Source organism: Penicillium crustosum (genome assembly GCF_028827405.1).
Source record: "Penicillium crustosum strain IBT 35664 chromosome Unknown utg000005l_segment0_segment0, whole genome shotgun sequence".
Classification (NCBI taxonomy): domain Eukaryota; kingdom Fungi; phylum Ascomycota; class Eurotiomycetes; order Eurotiales; family Aspergillaceae; genus Penicillium; species Penicillium crustosum.
This window is the reverse complement of record NW_026623126.1, coordinates 1,944,082-1,959,064: the sequence shown is the minus strand read 5'-3', so window position 1 is coordinate 1,959,064 and position 14,983 is coordinate 1,944,082. Positions and strand designations below refer to the sequence as shown.

The 14,983-nt window shown below is 49.3% G+C and overlaps 8 protein-coding genes across 8 annotated transcripts; 4 read left to right on the top strand and 4 right to left on the bottom strand.

Moving 5' to 3' along the window:
* Positions 1-363: 363 nt before the first annotated feature.
* N7487_011433 (ARMH3 family protein) lies at positions 364-2,775 on the bottom strand (the record flags this gene model as incomplete). The annotated part of the gene is made up of 8 exons (XM_056879163.1): positions 364-1,072; positions 1,135-1,545; positions 1,598-1,932; positions 1,988-2,100; positions 2,162-2,315; positions 2,369-2,449; positions 2,509-2,631; positions 2,692-2,775. The coding sequence occupies 8 exons, from the start codon at positions 2,773-2,775 to the stop codon at positions 364-366; spliced, it is 2,010 nt and encodes a 669-aa protein (XP_056724482.1).
* A 791-nt stretch (positions 2,776-3,566) lies between these two features.
* isa1 (Fe-binding Fe/S cluster assembly protein ISA1) lies at positions 3,567-4,339 on the top strand (the record flags this gene model as incomplete). The annotated part of the gene is made up of 2 exons (XM_056879162.1): positions 3,567-4,236; positions 4,302-4,339. 2 exons carry the CDS (start codon positions 3,567-3,569, stop codon positions 4,337-4,339), a joined length of 708 nt encoding a protein of 235 aa, XP_056724481.1.
* A 665-nt stretch (positions 4,340-5,004) lies between these two features.
* Positions 5,005-6,000, top strand: N7487_011431 (DSC3 family protein; the record flags this gene model as incomplete). The annotated part of the gene is made up of 1 exon (XM_056879161.1): positions 5,005-6,000. The coding sequence occupies one exon, from the start codon at positions 5,005-5,007 to the stop codon at positions 5,998-6,000; it is 996 nt and encodes a 331-aa protein (XP_056724480.1).
* A 324-nt stretch (positions 6,001-6,324) lies between these two features.
* On the bottom strand, positions 6,325-7,169 carry N7487_011430 (v-SNARE protein VTI1; the record flags this gene model as incomplete). The annotated part of the gene is made up of 3 exons (XM_056879160.1): positions 6,325-6,412; positions 6,484-6,890; positions 6,990-7,169. The coding sequence occupies 3 exons, from the start codon at positions 7,167-7,169 to the stop codon at positions 6,325-6,327; spliced, it is 675 nt and encodes a 224-aa protein (XP_056724479.1).
* A 526-nt stretch (positions 7,170-7,695) lies between these two features.
* Positions 7,696-9,275, bottom strand: rvb1 (RuvB family ATP-dependent DNA helicase pontin; the record flags this gene model as incomplete). Its single annotated transcript, XM_056879159.1, has 4 exons — positions 7,696-8,160; positions 8,224-8,771; positions 8,834-9,053; positions 9,132-9,275. The coding sequence occupies 4 exons, from the start codon at positions 9,273-9,275 to the stop codon at positions 7,696-7,698; spliced, it is 1,377 nt and encodes a 458-aa protein (XP_056724478.1).
* A 323-nt stretch (positions 9,276-9,598) lies between these two features.
* N7487_011428 (mitochondrial 54S ribosomal protein bL28m) lies at positions 9,599-10,249 on the top strand (the record flags this gene model as incomplete). The annotated part of the gene is made up of 1 exon (XM_056879158.1): positions 9,599-10,249. The coding sequence occupies one exon, from the start codon at positions 9,599-9,601 to the stop codon at positions 10,247-10,249; it is 651 nt and encodes a 216-aa protein (XP_056724477.1).
* A 320-nt stretch (positions 10,250-10,569) lies between these two features.
* N7487_011427 (uncharacterized protein) lies at positions 10,570-13,210 on the bottom strand (the record flags this gene model as incomplete). The annotated part of the gene is made up of 8 exons (XM_056879157.1): positions 10,570-11,172; positions 11,229-11,678; positions 11,752-12,084; positions 12,139-12,201; positions 12,257-12,878; positions 12,932-12,980; positions 13,032-13,077; positions 13,130-13,210. The coding sequence occupies 8 exons, from the start codon at positions 13,208-13,210 to the stop codon at positions 10,570-10,572; spliced, it is 2,247 nt and encodes a 748-aa protein (XP_056724476.1).
* A 376-nt stretch (positions 13,211-13,586) lies between these two features.
* On the top strand, positions 13,587-14,794 carry N7487_011426 (carbon-nitrogen hydrolase family protein; the record flags this gene model as incomplete). Its single annotated transcript, XM_056879156.1, has 3 exons — positions 13,587-14,063; positions 14,168-14,483; positions 14,535-14,794. The coding sequence occupies 3 exons, from the start codon at positions 13,587-13,589 to the stop codon at positions 14,792-14,794; spliced, it is 1,053 nt and encodes a 350-aa protein (XP_056724475.1).
* Positions 14,795-14,983: the final 189 nt, after the last annotated feature.

Genomic DNA, 14,983 nt, shown 5'->3' with positions numbered 1-14,983 from the left:
AGCGCGGCCTGCGGGCCTGGAATACAAAATACTTTGCTTGACTTAACCCCAAAGAGGACGTAGATTATTCCATATTTCTCACGGGATTCTGAAATCACAATGTGTACCGGTAGTTGAGAGATCGAGCTCTGACATCTCTATGTTATTACTTGGTAGTTATAAACCGCAAGGAAATAATGACTTAACAATAAGAACGAAGAAAATATGAATTCTCAACTGGATATCTTAATAGAAAACTCGATGATACCACCACTACTACCTACATAGTGATCTACCTCTCCGGCACCACCTACAAACATCCTGAATCCATGTCAAGTCCCATAAGAGTAGAAAATGAGAAGAAAGATCCCCATACCATGACACCTAAGCAACCAGTTGCCTAGCATCATCAACAGCACACCGCGCCGCACGCTTCAACTCACTCTTCCACTCCGCTTCACGCCACTTAGTCCAAGCACTCAGACCCTCAGGCGGCTGAATACTCAACGTATCATAGCCCTGCTTAATGATACGATGGACCTCACGCGGGGAGAGATTCTTCTTCCTAATCGACGGCAACGCCACCGGCGCAGGCTCATCAGCCTTGGGACTAGCAGCAGCAGCCACAGCAGCGGCGTCCGCGCCCTCCGAATGAAAGAGGAGGGTGTAGAAGTGAGTAGACACAGATTGGAGAGTGTCGATAGCTGCCGAATGCAGCTCGTTTTGAGAGATTGCCTCGGGTGTTTTGGAGGTTGAGACGCCTGCTCCCGCGTTACCGGAGCGGGACAATGCGTATGCATCGCGGAATTTGGAGATGATGGGGCCTGTTTCGACGAGCTTGTAGAAGAGGTCGTCGTAGGAGGCTGGGTCTGGGAGGAAGGTGTCGCCGCCCGAGACGCAGAACGCGATCAGGTCTGCGAGGGAGGTCGTGAGTGTTTGGATCTTGGGGTTGCTGGTTAGATCGGAGGCGTAGGTTGTTAGGAAACGCATGAGGGAGAGCAGAGTCCGCCAGAGCTCGGACCAGTGGTAGCTGAGGCGGATCTTGTTCTTTGAGAGGTAGGTTAGGAGCCGGAGGGTGATTGCGATTGTGTGGCTAGGAGGATTGTTAGTTATGTCATGGTTAATGAATATAGTGAGTGGAGGGTTGTTTCGTACCTGTAGATGTTGACATCGAGGCGCCGGCGAAGGTTATGCGTAATGGTATCGATGGCGATATCAAAGATGACGGTTGCGAGGACCCGGTCTCCGCTGACTATGGGTAGGTAGGGCTGTTTCTGTCGACAGATGCGGACCTTTCGCTTGACATCTTCGCTGCAAATTTGCTTGCAGATGGTCGGGTCTTCGACTAGGATGCGAAGGGTAAATAGGTTTAGTTCGGCATAGTGCCCGACCCGCGGGGATCGATATGCATGCTGGAGGAGATAGGAGGACAATGAAAGGAAGCTCGAGAAAGGAGATTCTTCCTCGCTGTTTTCTGGTTCCAGATGAACCAAATGATAACCAAAGAGTTTATTGGCGTTTGTGAAGTCGTATGTGGCCATTAGAATTGCGGCTTCTTGTGCCGGACTGCCAGAATTGTAAGTTGTGAATCAATGGATTCTCCTCGCAGAGCACTTACAGATCAGCAAACATGGCCTTCGCTTCTTCCGCCGAAGGAGGGTTCGCTTTGTCCTTGGCACCAGGAGCGATAGCTCGTAGTCCAAAGAAAATCAATGTGTTGGTCAAGCTCCAGCCCTCTGGAATGTCATCCTGGACAGCAATGTAGCCGTTTCGTAGGCGATTACAAGCCAGACCGACACCCTTGGCAACTTTTTCAATATTTGACTCGTTCACAAAATCATCAAGTCGAAGCTGGTAGGGATTTTGGAATTCAAACTTGTTGTAGTTTGCCAATAGCCCCAGAAGGAGGAATGGATCGAACACTTGCAGCGGGGTATCAGAATCAGAAACATACTATTCGTAACTGTCAGTTATTTGCATAAATGGAAGCAGTATAATTAAATCAAACCTTCATAAGCGATGGGAAAAGATCCCTGTGTGTAAAATAGGAGACCAGGCTAGTTTTGTATGCTCCGCTTGTCATGGCAATGGCAGTCTTGATGGCCTTGAGCCGCACATCGACTGGAAAAATCAGGATCAACTGCCACGATATTGGTTAAGGGCACAAGATGCGAAGACTTACAGCTATTGCCATTTCGAATGATTCTGTCCAAGACGGCCACGAAGTCGGAAATGACATGGTCCACTTCGTCTAGTCCCGCAAGAACAGTGATGACATCCGAACTTGGATTTGTGTATTTCTTGCTCAGAATGCTCGTCAAGAAAATAGTCAATGTCTGTGAAATAAGGTTAGAGAATATGTCCTGGATATTGATCACGGGGTTCTTACATCTAGTGCATAAGAATCCGCCGGGGCGACCCCAGCTGCTGCCTCGCGAATGGCACGGGCAAAGAAACGCTGGGTTTGGACCTAGTAATTGTATTAGCTGTCTGTTTTTACTTTCTGGGACACTTTCTGTAATGACTTACCTGTAGACCGATTGTATCGTCTGGGCTCAAATGGTCTAGGATAGCATGCAGTTGGCTCCGGTCTGGAGGTAGCAAAAAGAGTTCTCTCCAAAAGCCCTCCGAGGGGTCTGCATCATCTGGCGCCTATCAGGAGAATGTTAGTAAATACCAGACAAAGCCACCCATATATGTATATATCCCTACTTTGAAGAGATTCTCATAGAGCTGGACAATCTTAGGTTTGAAGGACTCGGGTCTACTCTGCTGGGTAAGGGGTGAAGCGTCCATGATATCAGACAAGAAGATCTGCAACGGTTAGATCGCCAGCATTGGACCTCGGGAACCAAAAGAGTAAGGTTAAATTAAAGTCGAGTTGATTCAATTGCTTCGAAGTTCATGAAAAAGGGACACCAGCCACTTTGTCAGCCGATCCAGCCACATGTCCTCTACACTTGGCAATATATTTACAATCAGGGATAAAAGAAAGAAAAAAAGTGAATAATTTTTAGTATATTTATATATTAAACCGGTAAATCTATATAACCCATAATCTACACTTTGATACTTTTCCCCGCCACATGACTGCATTAGGTGTGGCATCCTCACGAGGGGTGAGCCAGGTCTCTCCGAGGAACGGAACTCTCCGCCAGTGTAAGATGACTCAGCTTCCGAAAAACGCATTGGATGACAATGGAGATCAATGCTGAGTTGTGAGTTAGTCATTCTACCAAGGTAGTTAGATTAATTTATATAGGGCAAAGTGGAATCAGGTCAAGTAAAACCCTTTGATTAGTCTATAATTACCAACCCTCGAAATAACCTGGGACCTTGAGGAATGGCGCCACTGCTACAATTGCCGGTGTGTAGAAATTAATCAACGCTGATTGGCCGAATCTGCGTCATGCAACTACCTTACGTAACTAACTCGGGCCACGGGGGAATCCTCAAAACAGTCATTGATTCTTCTTTCTCAACTTTGTTAATCAACCCTTCCACCATCTTTCTCACACAAGATTTTATGATCCAATAGCAATTTTAGTCGAGGTTCACTCCCATTTCACATTGCTTGCTCCTCGACCATGAGCTTCTCTACCGCCATGCAACGTCCTGTGACATCATCCGCCACACTCCTCCGATGGGCAAAGCCCTCGGTAGGACGTCTACGCACTTTCTCATCATATGGAAACGCTCACTTAGCCTCCAAGCGGGACATGCAAACCGCAACCGCCTATCGTCCTCATTCACTCCCAACCTCCTTCCCGCTTCCTCGAAGCAGCGGCGGCGCCGACACTTCCATCTCAGCTGAATTCCCTCCTCCCGGCATGGAATCATATCAAAACGCATCACAAAGCACATTGTCCAACATGAGCCTACGGGAAGGCGAAGCGCAAAAATCGAAACCGACTACGACTTCTCCGACCACCAAGACTTCCCCGAAGCCCCGTCGGCCCCTTCGGGCAAGAAAGGCAGCCATGAAATTGTCCCCGGTGGCCACCGAGCAGCTTCGGAAATTGATGGCGCAGCCGGAACCAAAGTTCATTCGAGTGGGTGTGAAGAACCGTGGCTGCTCTGGCCTCGCCTACCACCTGGAGTACGTGGAGAAGCCGGGAAAATTCGATGAGGTAGTCGAACAGGACGGCGTGAAGGTCCTCATCGACAGCAAGGCTCTATTCAGTATTATTGGCAGCGAAATGGACTGGCAAGAGGATAAGCTGAGCAGACGATTTGTTTTCCGCAACCCCAACATCAGTATGTGGCCCCTTGCAAAATTGCACCATTTTCTCAAGATTCGGTTTACTGACTCATGAGTACAGAGGAAGAATGTGGCTGCGGCGAATCTTTCATGGTTTAAGCATGTTTAAACGCACAGCTTGATCATTCTTTTTGATATGTTTCTTATATGGGACCTCTCGGCGTCTTTCTTCTCGGTGCATCGGACGGCGTTTTCAAAGGGGGTTTTGGGATTCCACGACTACCCTTTTGTTTGAGTACATATGCTTGATATCCAGTTGATACCTTTGTCTACTTCCTTCTTTTTGCATTTTTTACTGCGCCCCATGGTGGCTGTGGGCTCCGGTGGGCTCACAAGTTGGCGGGCCATGTCAAGAGACAGGTTAGAGGCTCAGCCGATAAACCTTTGTTTCTTTTTTTTTTGTCTGCGGAAGCATTCTTTTGAACCCTGGCAAGATCAACCATGTGATATCTTTTGTGTATAAATTAGTCCGAAGGACATTGATGATGACATGTGACATACCCCAAAAAAATCACAAAATTTACCTTAACCCTGCTTCCTTGTACACTATATTTTCCCTTCCTGTTAGTTTTCGAGGATTGCAGAAAAGCGATAGCATATATACAACTACAGTTGTTTAGAATGTGTCACCTGACGGATATGGTCCGAGGCCCCGGAATGGGGTAAGCATCGCATCTCCAACTTGAAACACACCAGTCATTGCTTGTATAAAGCGGTCTCAATCCATTCCATATAAAAGCACAATATTATCTCTTACCTGAAACATGGCCTCACCCTTCCTTTCTCCATACGGAGTAGGCGAACCAGAAACTGACCCGCTCCTCATCACCGTCCGCTTCTCCGCCTCAATCCCCGACCTCCAACTAGACGTCCCAGAGCCCGAGACCACAACAGGCGTAGGCCTAAAACAACTGATCCGAGCCGAACTCCCCAAACCATTATCATCCCACCGACTGCGCCTTATCTATGCCGGCCGCGGTCTCGAAGACACAACCGCCTTAGCAGTCTCACTAAAGCTCCCGCCATCACCAAGCCGGAGTCCCCGCCCCGCAGCAGACCAACCCGAGACCCCAGACGACCATGGCAAAGGCAAGCAGGCAGTGCGGGATACCCGCCCACGCCTCTATATCCACTGTTCGATCGGCGACATCGCACTCTCAGAAGCAGACTTAGCCAGCGAAGCAAGCGTGTCATCAACAATCCTTCTACAACAGAAGAAGCAGCAAACCAATACAGAGAAATCTCCCGTGAAAGATGTCTCTCCTCTACTATCCACATCTGCGCAGCCTGGCCGCCAATACCAATCACAGTCCCAGTCCCAATCAACTACTACCACACCCGCACCCCGCGGCTTCGACCGTCTCCTCTCGGCGGGCTTCACGGCCGCTGAGGTCACTGCTCTGCGCTCCCAGTTCCTGGCTATGCAGTCTGTCTCCCGGACGCCGGATACTATGCCTACTGGGGACCAGCTGCGGGATCTTGAGGACCGCTGGATGGATGAGGGGTCGACGGCGGCGCAGGTGCAGGGTGGTCTTGGTGGGGAGGGTGGGGGTGGGGAAGATGAGGGCGGGATTGGAGCTGGATCGCGTGGAGCGATGGATGATATGCTTTGGGGGGCTGTTATGGGGTTCTTTTGGCCTGTTGGATGTGCGATGTGGTTGCGCAGAGAGGAGGGGGTTTGGAGTTGGCGGAAGGGGGTTGCTGTTTGTGTGGGTGTTATTGTTAATGCTGTTTTTGGGGCGATGAGGATTATGAACTAAGCGTGTTGAGATATGTATATTTCTTCTCTTTTGTTATTTGGCGTTAAGAGATACCCTCCAATTGAAGCTATTTGGTACTTGATAATAAAGACTCGGGACTTGTTTGGGCTATTAGCCGTCGTATTAGAGACCGGGGTTGCTTGGAGCAGAGACTTGGGTCTAGCTGTATCAAGACTTGCCGGATGCTATCATACATAATGGCAAAGATGCGAGGGACACAGAGAGAGACAGGCAATAGCCTTGCTAGTGTAGACGTAAGAGCAGAAAATGAAAGGGCATAAAAGATAAGGTCGAGTATACAAACGCCAGCGTAAGACTCAAGCGCTAATGGAACTTGCTGTAAATGACAGCGAAAATCAAAAGAACCAGAACCGTAATGATAGCAATAGTGATCATCCGATTGGTAGCCATCCTAAACAACACATAAGAGGTCAGCAACCACGTCTAGATCAAGTTCAGAACGAGACAAAGGGGAGTCAGTACCTACGGGCCATGCCCCTCAAAGTTTTGATACTAGTATCAACGTATCCCTCACTCTGCTGCAAGTTATTCCGAGCATTCGTGATCTGCTCCCTCTGCTCATACAGGGTGCCGAGGGTGCCGCGAGCAATATCCTCCGTCTCCAGCGCCATGCGCTGACTCTGCTGCAACCGCGCGGAGCTGCGCTCTAGTCGGTCCGTACCGGAAAGCAACTGCTGTCTTTGCTCGAGGTGCTCATCCTGCGGCTCATCGGTGTACCGGTCGCCAAAGAGTGCTTGTCGGTCATCTGAGAGGGACTTGAGCTTGCGCTTGACCTCGTCGATGTCGGTTGAGTAGTTGCGGAAGCGGATGTTGACTTTTGACCGGGCTGCTGAGGGGATGTTCTGCTTCTCCATGCGCATTTGGTCGAGCTAGATAAGGAGTGATTGGGTTAGTTTTGGTTGTTCTCGCAGATGTTGGTTGTTCTCTTTGGCGCATGAAAAAATATTGAGAGGGCTCGATAGACTCACCAATTCTGTTGCTTCTTCGAGGACTTGTGTTGCGATGCCGATTGCTGATTTCCGTTGCTCGCCGCTTGCTTCGGCGATCTGGTCCAGCTTTTGGTTCAGATCGGCTTGCACCAGCTTCAACTCGTTCTCATAGCTGGCGAACATCTCCGAGCCGGCATCTGTGTCCAGTGGGTTTGACATGGTGATTGTATGATGTATGTTTTAGCTTGGGTGGAAGTGAAGATCTGCTGTTTGCAATGGTGGTTGATGTGTTGATGTAGGCTCCACCTTTATCTGGGGCGGGTGACGCTGTTCAATGCTGAGTGGCGGTACGGTCGGATCTTGTTAGGGTGGCTTTGCTTTGCAAACTAGGTGGACTGGCCTTGTCGGAGTATTAGGGAACACAAAGAGAAAATGGTTTAAAATAACCAAAGGTGCTGATAGGATTAAAAAACGTTGGAACAGGAACGGGTGACGGTGAGGCACACGTGATTCATCCCGGGGTTGCATTTGCGACACCCGATGACCTCTACATCTACACTTTGGGTCTACAGCCATTTATCTTCTAGAACCTTGGAAGTTGCAGTAAGTTAGAAATAGAATTTGATACATAGCATTAGCGTAACACCAGGCCCACACAAAACAATTCGCCTTTTCAATAAACATCCAAGATACCCCTTTGGTATACAAGATAAGATCATGGAACTTTCTCAAACCTCATAGTCATTTATGACAGGAAATTCTTGCTGTCTTGATCAGCAATAATTGCACTGCGCTTGGCATCCAGGAAGAGGTCCTCGCATTCAGCAATATCAGCCTCCTCGATTGCGCCGGGGCGACCGTTGACGCGCGAGAGAATGCTTGCGGGGGCCAACAGCTGCAAGGCATACCGCAAGCTGACCTTGCTGCCATGCTCAGAGACCTTGTTTAAGGCAGGTTCTGTGATATTGAGGCCTTCAACCTTGGCACGCAGGCGGATGATAGTCTTGATCTCCTCGGGGGCGTAGGGGTTGGTGGGAATGATAAGAAGACGGGCAAGCAGGTCAGGGGGAATACCGTGTGCGGCACTAATTTCGTGGGTGCCCCGGATGACGGTGTGACCACGGTTGGAGGCGAGGATGACGATAGGGGAAATGGTCGATTCGAGGGCGCGGTTCAAGTATGTGAAGCACTCAATGTCGAGCATGTGCACCTAGAGAAGAAATGGGGTTAGAGACGCGATCTAATAATTCACAGGATAAAGTCCTCCACGTACCTCATCGATGAAGAGAACACCGGGAACCAACTCCGCGACACCCTGATCAATGTACCGGTTGACAACCTTGTTGATTTCCTGGCGCAATTTGTCCGTGATTTCCGTCTTCTTGGGCTTCATCAGCTGGCCCATCATGCTCATCACGTCTTGTCCGCCCTGGGGCCGGGCGTTGGCCATATCCAGGTCGTGAAGGGTCACATCCTGAACAATCTCCTTCTTCTTGTGAACCTCGCCCTTGGGGACAGGCACATACTCCTCAGCCTCGAGATCGAATTCGGTCGCATAGGCATCGGATCGCCCAACCCGCTTGCATGAGCCGGTGTTGGCTTCAATGTAGATGACGTCCCCGACTGTGACACGCTCCTTCTGGATGGCTTCGTAGATGCTGGGGTCTAGGCGCAGCTTCTTAGAACCCTTAGCGGACTTCAATCCGATGATCAAATGGCTAATTGTGCGCCCGTATCCGCCCAGTGGGTTCTCAGCCTCCTCGGGGGTAAGTTCAGTCACCTCTCCCTCATAAACTTCCTTTGTTTCGCGAACACGAAGGCCTGTCATACGTTAGCTTGGATATCCACGCTTGTTGCGCATCCCCTAATGTCGCATTGCATACCAATAGCTCTCCGGAAGTTCTCCATCAATGCCTCGGTCTTCTTGACCTCTGCGGAATAGATTTCGCTGCCAACAATCGGGCAGAAAGGAACCTTGGTTCCCAGCTCCTGTGATACAGCAAGAGCCAGAGCAGTCTTTCCGGTACCAGGGCCACCAGCAAGCAAGACAGCTCGTCCAGCCATCTTCTTTGACTTAATCAAATCCACCACAACACCGCAGGCCTGCCCCATGGTTTAATCGTTAGCTATCGTTACTGCGAGCCAGATACGCTGGTGGATTCAATGTTGCTATCCACTCACCTCACGGGCAGCTCCCTGTCCCACAAAGCCATCTGCATTGATCTCTGGAGTTCCATCAGAGCGCAAGCCTAGACCCCGAATGTGTGTATGCGCTGCGGTCCTGTTCTCGCGCGAGTTACCCTTCACTTCACTGATCTGGACCATATTTGGAAGAGGTGTGGCCGAGTAGAGCCACAAGTATTAACGGAAGATGGGTCAATGGGTTGAGAAGAAGGAAGTAAAAAGAAATCAAAGCTTCAAAGGAATTAACTAGATAGAAAGGAAAGGTAACACGATGGTTCTCTGTGAGATATGCTTCTGGCCGAAATTCGCGAGCAAGGGATCGTCGAATGAGAACGCTGCCCCCAGGGCGGTGAGCTGCCCCAAATTCTTCCCTGTTGGCCCTCTCCTCCGCCTGTTGTCTATAACGACTTTCCGGCTCTTTGCATTCTCGACATTCTGCGAGAGTCCGATACCTGTCGAGCACAATGGCAGGTCTATACACAAGATCTGCAATGGCTGCCCCCTTCTCTTTGGCATCGGCCTTCCGCAGTCTTTCCATCGCCACACCGAAGCGAGCCTTCTCAACAACGCCGGCGACGCAATCAGTTCCGAAACTACCGGAAACCGCCCCAGTTTACCCCTACGGACCATCCCAATGGTACAAGCAGGCCGACTCCGGTCTCTACGGCGGCGCTTCGATCCGATTCGGTAACAAGATCTCCAAGGGACGCAACGCAGGCAAGACACGACGAAGCTGGAAGCCCAACGTGCGCCGAAAGAAGATTGAGAGTGAGGCTCTGGGCGAGTCGGTGTTTATCAAGGTCACTCGTCGTGCCTTGCGATCAATCTACAAGGCCAAGGGTCTAGACAACTACTTGCTGTCTGATCGACCAACACGCCTCAAGGAGCTCGGTCCTTTCGGATGGAACCTTCGACACCAGATTATGCAGACACCAGCGATTAAGGAGAAATTCGCAAAGCAACGCAAGGCCTTTGGCGTTCCTGAGCCCCCGTCATTGGGCAAATGGATGCGGGACCACAGGCTGGAAATCAGGAACAAAATCGAAAACCTGGACATTGACGCAATGACCAAGCCTCGCGGATCTCGGCGTAGCACCCAGTCGTATGCTCGCTAGAGCAGCTTGTACGACCTTGCGTGCCGAGGGGAATGAACAGGCGCTTGTATCACTATCCTGAAGAGCGATGGACGGTTTTTTGGGCACCACGGATTTTGTGCCATCTTTGTACGCTATCTCGTTTCTCATGGCGGAAATGATGGCCACAGCTTTTTAATTTGGGTGCGGTCTCTTTTTCAATTTGCATATTGGGTCTTCTGTATTATACTCCAATCTTACTTCGTGTTCACTTCAATGTTGTCAAGACGTTTCATCTAACTATACTTTTACGCCAAATCGATAAAAAGTTTGTATGAAGGGAATGTCAAACTCTACAGACATCAAAATTCCGCTGAACCAAAGAGGAGTGGATACATGAGTGTCTCGTCATCAACCTCATAAGCACTGCTAATCCCGTTCTCAAGTGGAGAAAAAGCCTGAGCACCCATGCCAGCCATCGATCCAGGATGAGTTGGTTCATGGAAAAACGGACACTCTTCAGAGCACATGTGACCACCTAAACCCCCAAGCATAGTTTGGCCATGCGATGCCGGCAGTGGGTGGTGGAATTCCTCATCTAGACTCCGAGGGAAATCCTCCGTAGTCATCTCGCGTATCATGCGTAAGACACCCCGATGCATGACGATCGATGTAAGTAGAGGCATCTGGGATTGGATGTAGGAAGCAGACTCTGCCGAAATGCGCCTCGGTGGCGGGTCATCCTCTGCCGTTCCATATATTGGAACTTCTTTGGCTAGAACATCGAAGACATCGCGCAAAGGTTCGGCCTGAACCCATCGCTCAGCAAGAATGGCCAGTGCGGTTGAGCAGGCGCGTAATGCGTCTGGGACTTCTCGTGATCGGTAGGCCATGGTTTGATATTGAGGTGGAGTCGCCCAGAAGCAGTATAGAAGGGTGATACCTACGGCGACTTGGCTCAAGAGCTAATTACCAGACTGGGTCAGTCGATGAGAAAGAACATAGGTTTTCGAGTACATACCCCGGGCCATAGTTGTGCTGTCTGTCGGTCTTTTTGGAAAGTCCTAAATGTCATAGCGATCTGAACACAGGCTGGGACTGATCGGTCCCCAAAGCCATTACAGACATTTTCTTTGGTTGGCTGGTGTAAGAGGAGGATCGTGTAGTTGTAAGCCATGCCAACCCATCGATCGCTCGTGTAGCTTTTGGAGGCAACATCGCTCAATAGCCGTAATTGAGACCTCCAGGAGTCCAATTCGCCCAACATGTGTTCTCGCCATGTCGTTGAGGTATCGATTTCTTTGAAATCAGACCGCATCATGGTGCTGATGATCCGCGATTGTATACGTCGGCATCGGAATAAGTGAAGGGCTGGCGAAACATGTGTCTTCTGCGATGGTGTTTCTATTCGAATGCGGCTATCCTCTGATCCTTCGTGGCGAAGGTCTGCGTCTCCCACGTTCGAAAAAAGCTACCCTTGTCAGCATCTTCAATGTCCCCTCCAGATACAGATCCTAAGGTGAGGTTATTGGGAAATGACCTACCTCCACGCTAATATGTTCATCAATGATATTGTTTGGAATGTGATAAATCCAACTGATAAATCGATCCAATGCATAAGCAGACCAAAACACTCGGCGGCGTGTTTGGACCTCCAAGGAAAACGCAGGATTTGGTACCTGCGGCTCGCTCTCAGCTAGGTGAAGTTGGGCCATGACACAATACCTCATCATTGCGGAGACAATGGTGACAATCATCTGTGATGATGGCGAATGAAGTGCATGCAACGTTAGAAGGAGATATGCCTGGGCATGTAAAACAGGATCAGGTTGTGCGAAAACGTGGGCAAGATATTGCATGGCAGTGTTGTATAAAGACTAAATTGTTAGCCTTCCCTTTGGTCGTAGATATAGTCATTGATACGCACTTACTTGAGAAGTAGCAATGTCATCGACCGAGACTCGAGGTGTTAGAAGTAGGGCAACAGCATGCACCTAAAGTGTGTCGAAGGTTAATGTAAATTCGCAATAACGAGTATTTGACGCATACCATGGTTACAAAGTAGTCCTTCCATAGAGATTGCTGATGCCCCGCCCTACCCATGTGCGAATGAGCCTTCCATGATTCATACCAACCAAGAAAAGTAGCGAGATGAAGGAAGGGATATCGTGGGTTGACTCGTTCCAAATATATTTGAACCAACCGGTCAGATGCCTCATTTGAAAGCCGTAGGACACGATTTGCTTGTAATACATGATCTGTGAGTTGAGAAAAATGCTGAGCATTTGGACTTCCAGACTGTGTCCGGGGGAACCCAGAGGAATCGGTGCCCGTAAGAGTAGCTAGTATGCCAATCAACAGGCTGGAATGTCCACATTGGCCATGAGGATCTGGCAAACCCTCCACTGTATGGGGGCCCGGTAATGTTACTGACGGGCAGGGGCCTGAATATCTCAGAGGAATACAATCTGACGATGCGCCGTCCTGAGGCATACTACTCGAGTATGGTGGCCTTGATGCAAAAGAAGCCTGAGAAACGTGGTCCGTTTCATTGGCTCTTTGATGCGACTCCTGCGTACGTGCTCTCGGGCTAGCAGAGATATTTGCTGACCTCTCATCTGGAATTTGAGACTCGAGGTCTATAATTCTTTCTTCGAGTGCTCTGGTGTATCTATAAAAGCAGTTAGCAGGGTACTAGGAATGGGCATGGTTGACTCGACCTACTCAGTACTAACACGAGCCTTTCGGCTCACTGGCTCACTTGAGATGCATTCTATATGCAATCAGAGAAGTTTTGTTTGTGTTTGTGCCATTATATATTTACCCTTATTCGCTGCTGTGCAATTATCACATGGCCTGCTTCCGGTACACTGGCTTTGGTTGGTTTTTCTGTGATTCAAGGCTGTAATCGAGTACACCCACCTTTTGCTTCCGTGATCGACACCGTCGACAAGCTAGCGCTTTCTGCCTCTTTCTAGACGGTGCCACTTTATTTCTTTCCATTCGGACTCGGCATTTGGTGGCTCACTGAGTGTATCGGACTGAAATGTCCGATGCCGATTCCGTTTCGGCTCAATCTATTCACGTGATTAAAGATTTACCAGAAGGACGAAGACTGAAAGACTTCGTTGTTTTATCTTTGGCTTCATTTGAGTGTGTTTATAAAGATATCTGACCATTTAGATTCAAGGCTAGGTTCAAATCAATGATGAAATTGCCATGCAAGCTCATCGGCATACCAAATTCCGTCGGACATTTTAGCCTCCGAAAAGAGTCCTAATGGAGTAGTTTAAATGCTCAGAGGGGTGACAACTTATTTTGACTCCTTTCAAGCTTCGCCTTCGAAATAATTCGCTAGTATAGAGAAGACTACACTATAATGCCTCAGAAAATTACCGTTGCTGTGGCGCAAGCCCGCACTCTGTCTACACTTGAGTTGACCCTCGCCGCTCTCAAGAAAACCACCCAGCATGCAGCTTCAAAGGGTGTCCATCTCCTGCTGTTCCCAGAAGCTTATCTAGGCGGGTACCCTCGTACTTGTGACTTTGGTACTGCTGTTGGTGCGCGTGCCCCCTATGGCCGGGACCAATTTGTCGAGTACTTCCGTGCTGCCGTTGACCTGGGCGATACACCTGCTGGAGCAGGAGACGACTGGGTGGAGCGCAAGCTCCCTGTGGCTCAAGGTCGAGAATACCGTGGTGATGGGACAAGAGAGTTCCTCGAGCGGGTGTCCCGCGAGACAGGTGTCTTTATTGCAACTGGTTTGATTGAAAAGGCCGGGGGGAGCATGTACTGCTCTGCACTATATGTCGATCCATTGCGGGGTGTTCTGGGAAAGAGAAGAAAGGTCATGCCAGTAAGTACATCATCATTGATTTTTGTTGTGAACCGTAGTCGATTTGACTTGGCATTGAATATAATGCATTTATAAACTACTGCTGACCTAACCTGTTGGAAAAGACTGGCTCAGAACGTCTTGTATGGGCCCAGGGCTCTCCTTCTACTCTGAAAGCTATCACTACAGAGCTCAATGGAGTCAAGCTTACTATTGCTGCCGCTATCTGCTGGGAAAGCTTCATGCCTTTGCTTCGTCAAAGTCTCTACTCGCAAAATGTGAACATCTACCTTGCACCCACAGCTGACAGCCGTGACACTTGGCTGCCTCTCCTGCGGACTATTGGTGGTGAGGGCCGCACTTTCGTGCTCTCTTGCAATCAGTGCGTGCGCTACAATGAGCTACCATCCTGGATCACTGATCAGGCTAAAGCTACTGAAGGTACGTGATGGATTATTCATCGAAGTGTTCAAATGACTCACGATCTTTTAGAATCTCCAGACCGCTATATCTCGCGTGGTGGCTCCTGCATTGTCGGACCCTTGGGTGAAGTCGTGGCTGAGCCTATTTGGGAAGTCTCCACTGACGATGCAGCTGATGGCTCCAGCATCGAAAATGGGCTTGTGATTTCCGAGATCGACTTGGAGGATTGTGAGCGAGGTCGGCTTGATATGGATGTTGCGGGAAGCTATTCTAGGGATGAATTCCGGTTGACAGTTGACGGGTTGGACTTGAACCCTCCTCCGTTCTAGAAAGCAGGGAAAAAGAAATGTTGTTCTAAACTCTCATAACTTTGAGGAATCATTTGGGTCTATATAGAAGAGCCAACAATGTATATAAGGGAAGCCTCGGACATGTACTAGGACCGATCTATAAAATACATCAGCCAATTTCTTTTTATTTATTTATATCATTTTTTTTCCATAATTCTTGTCCAATAA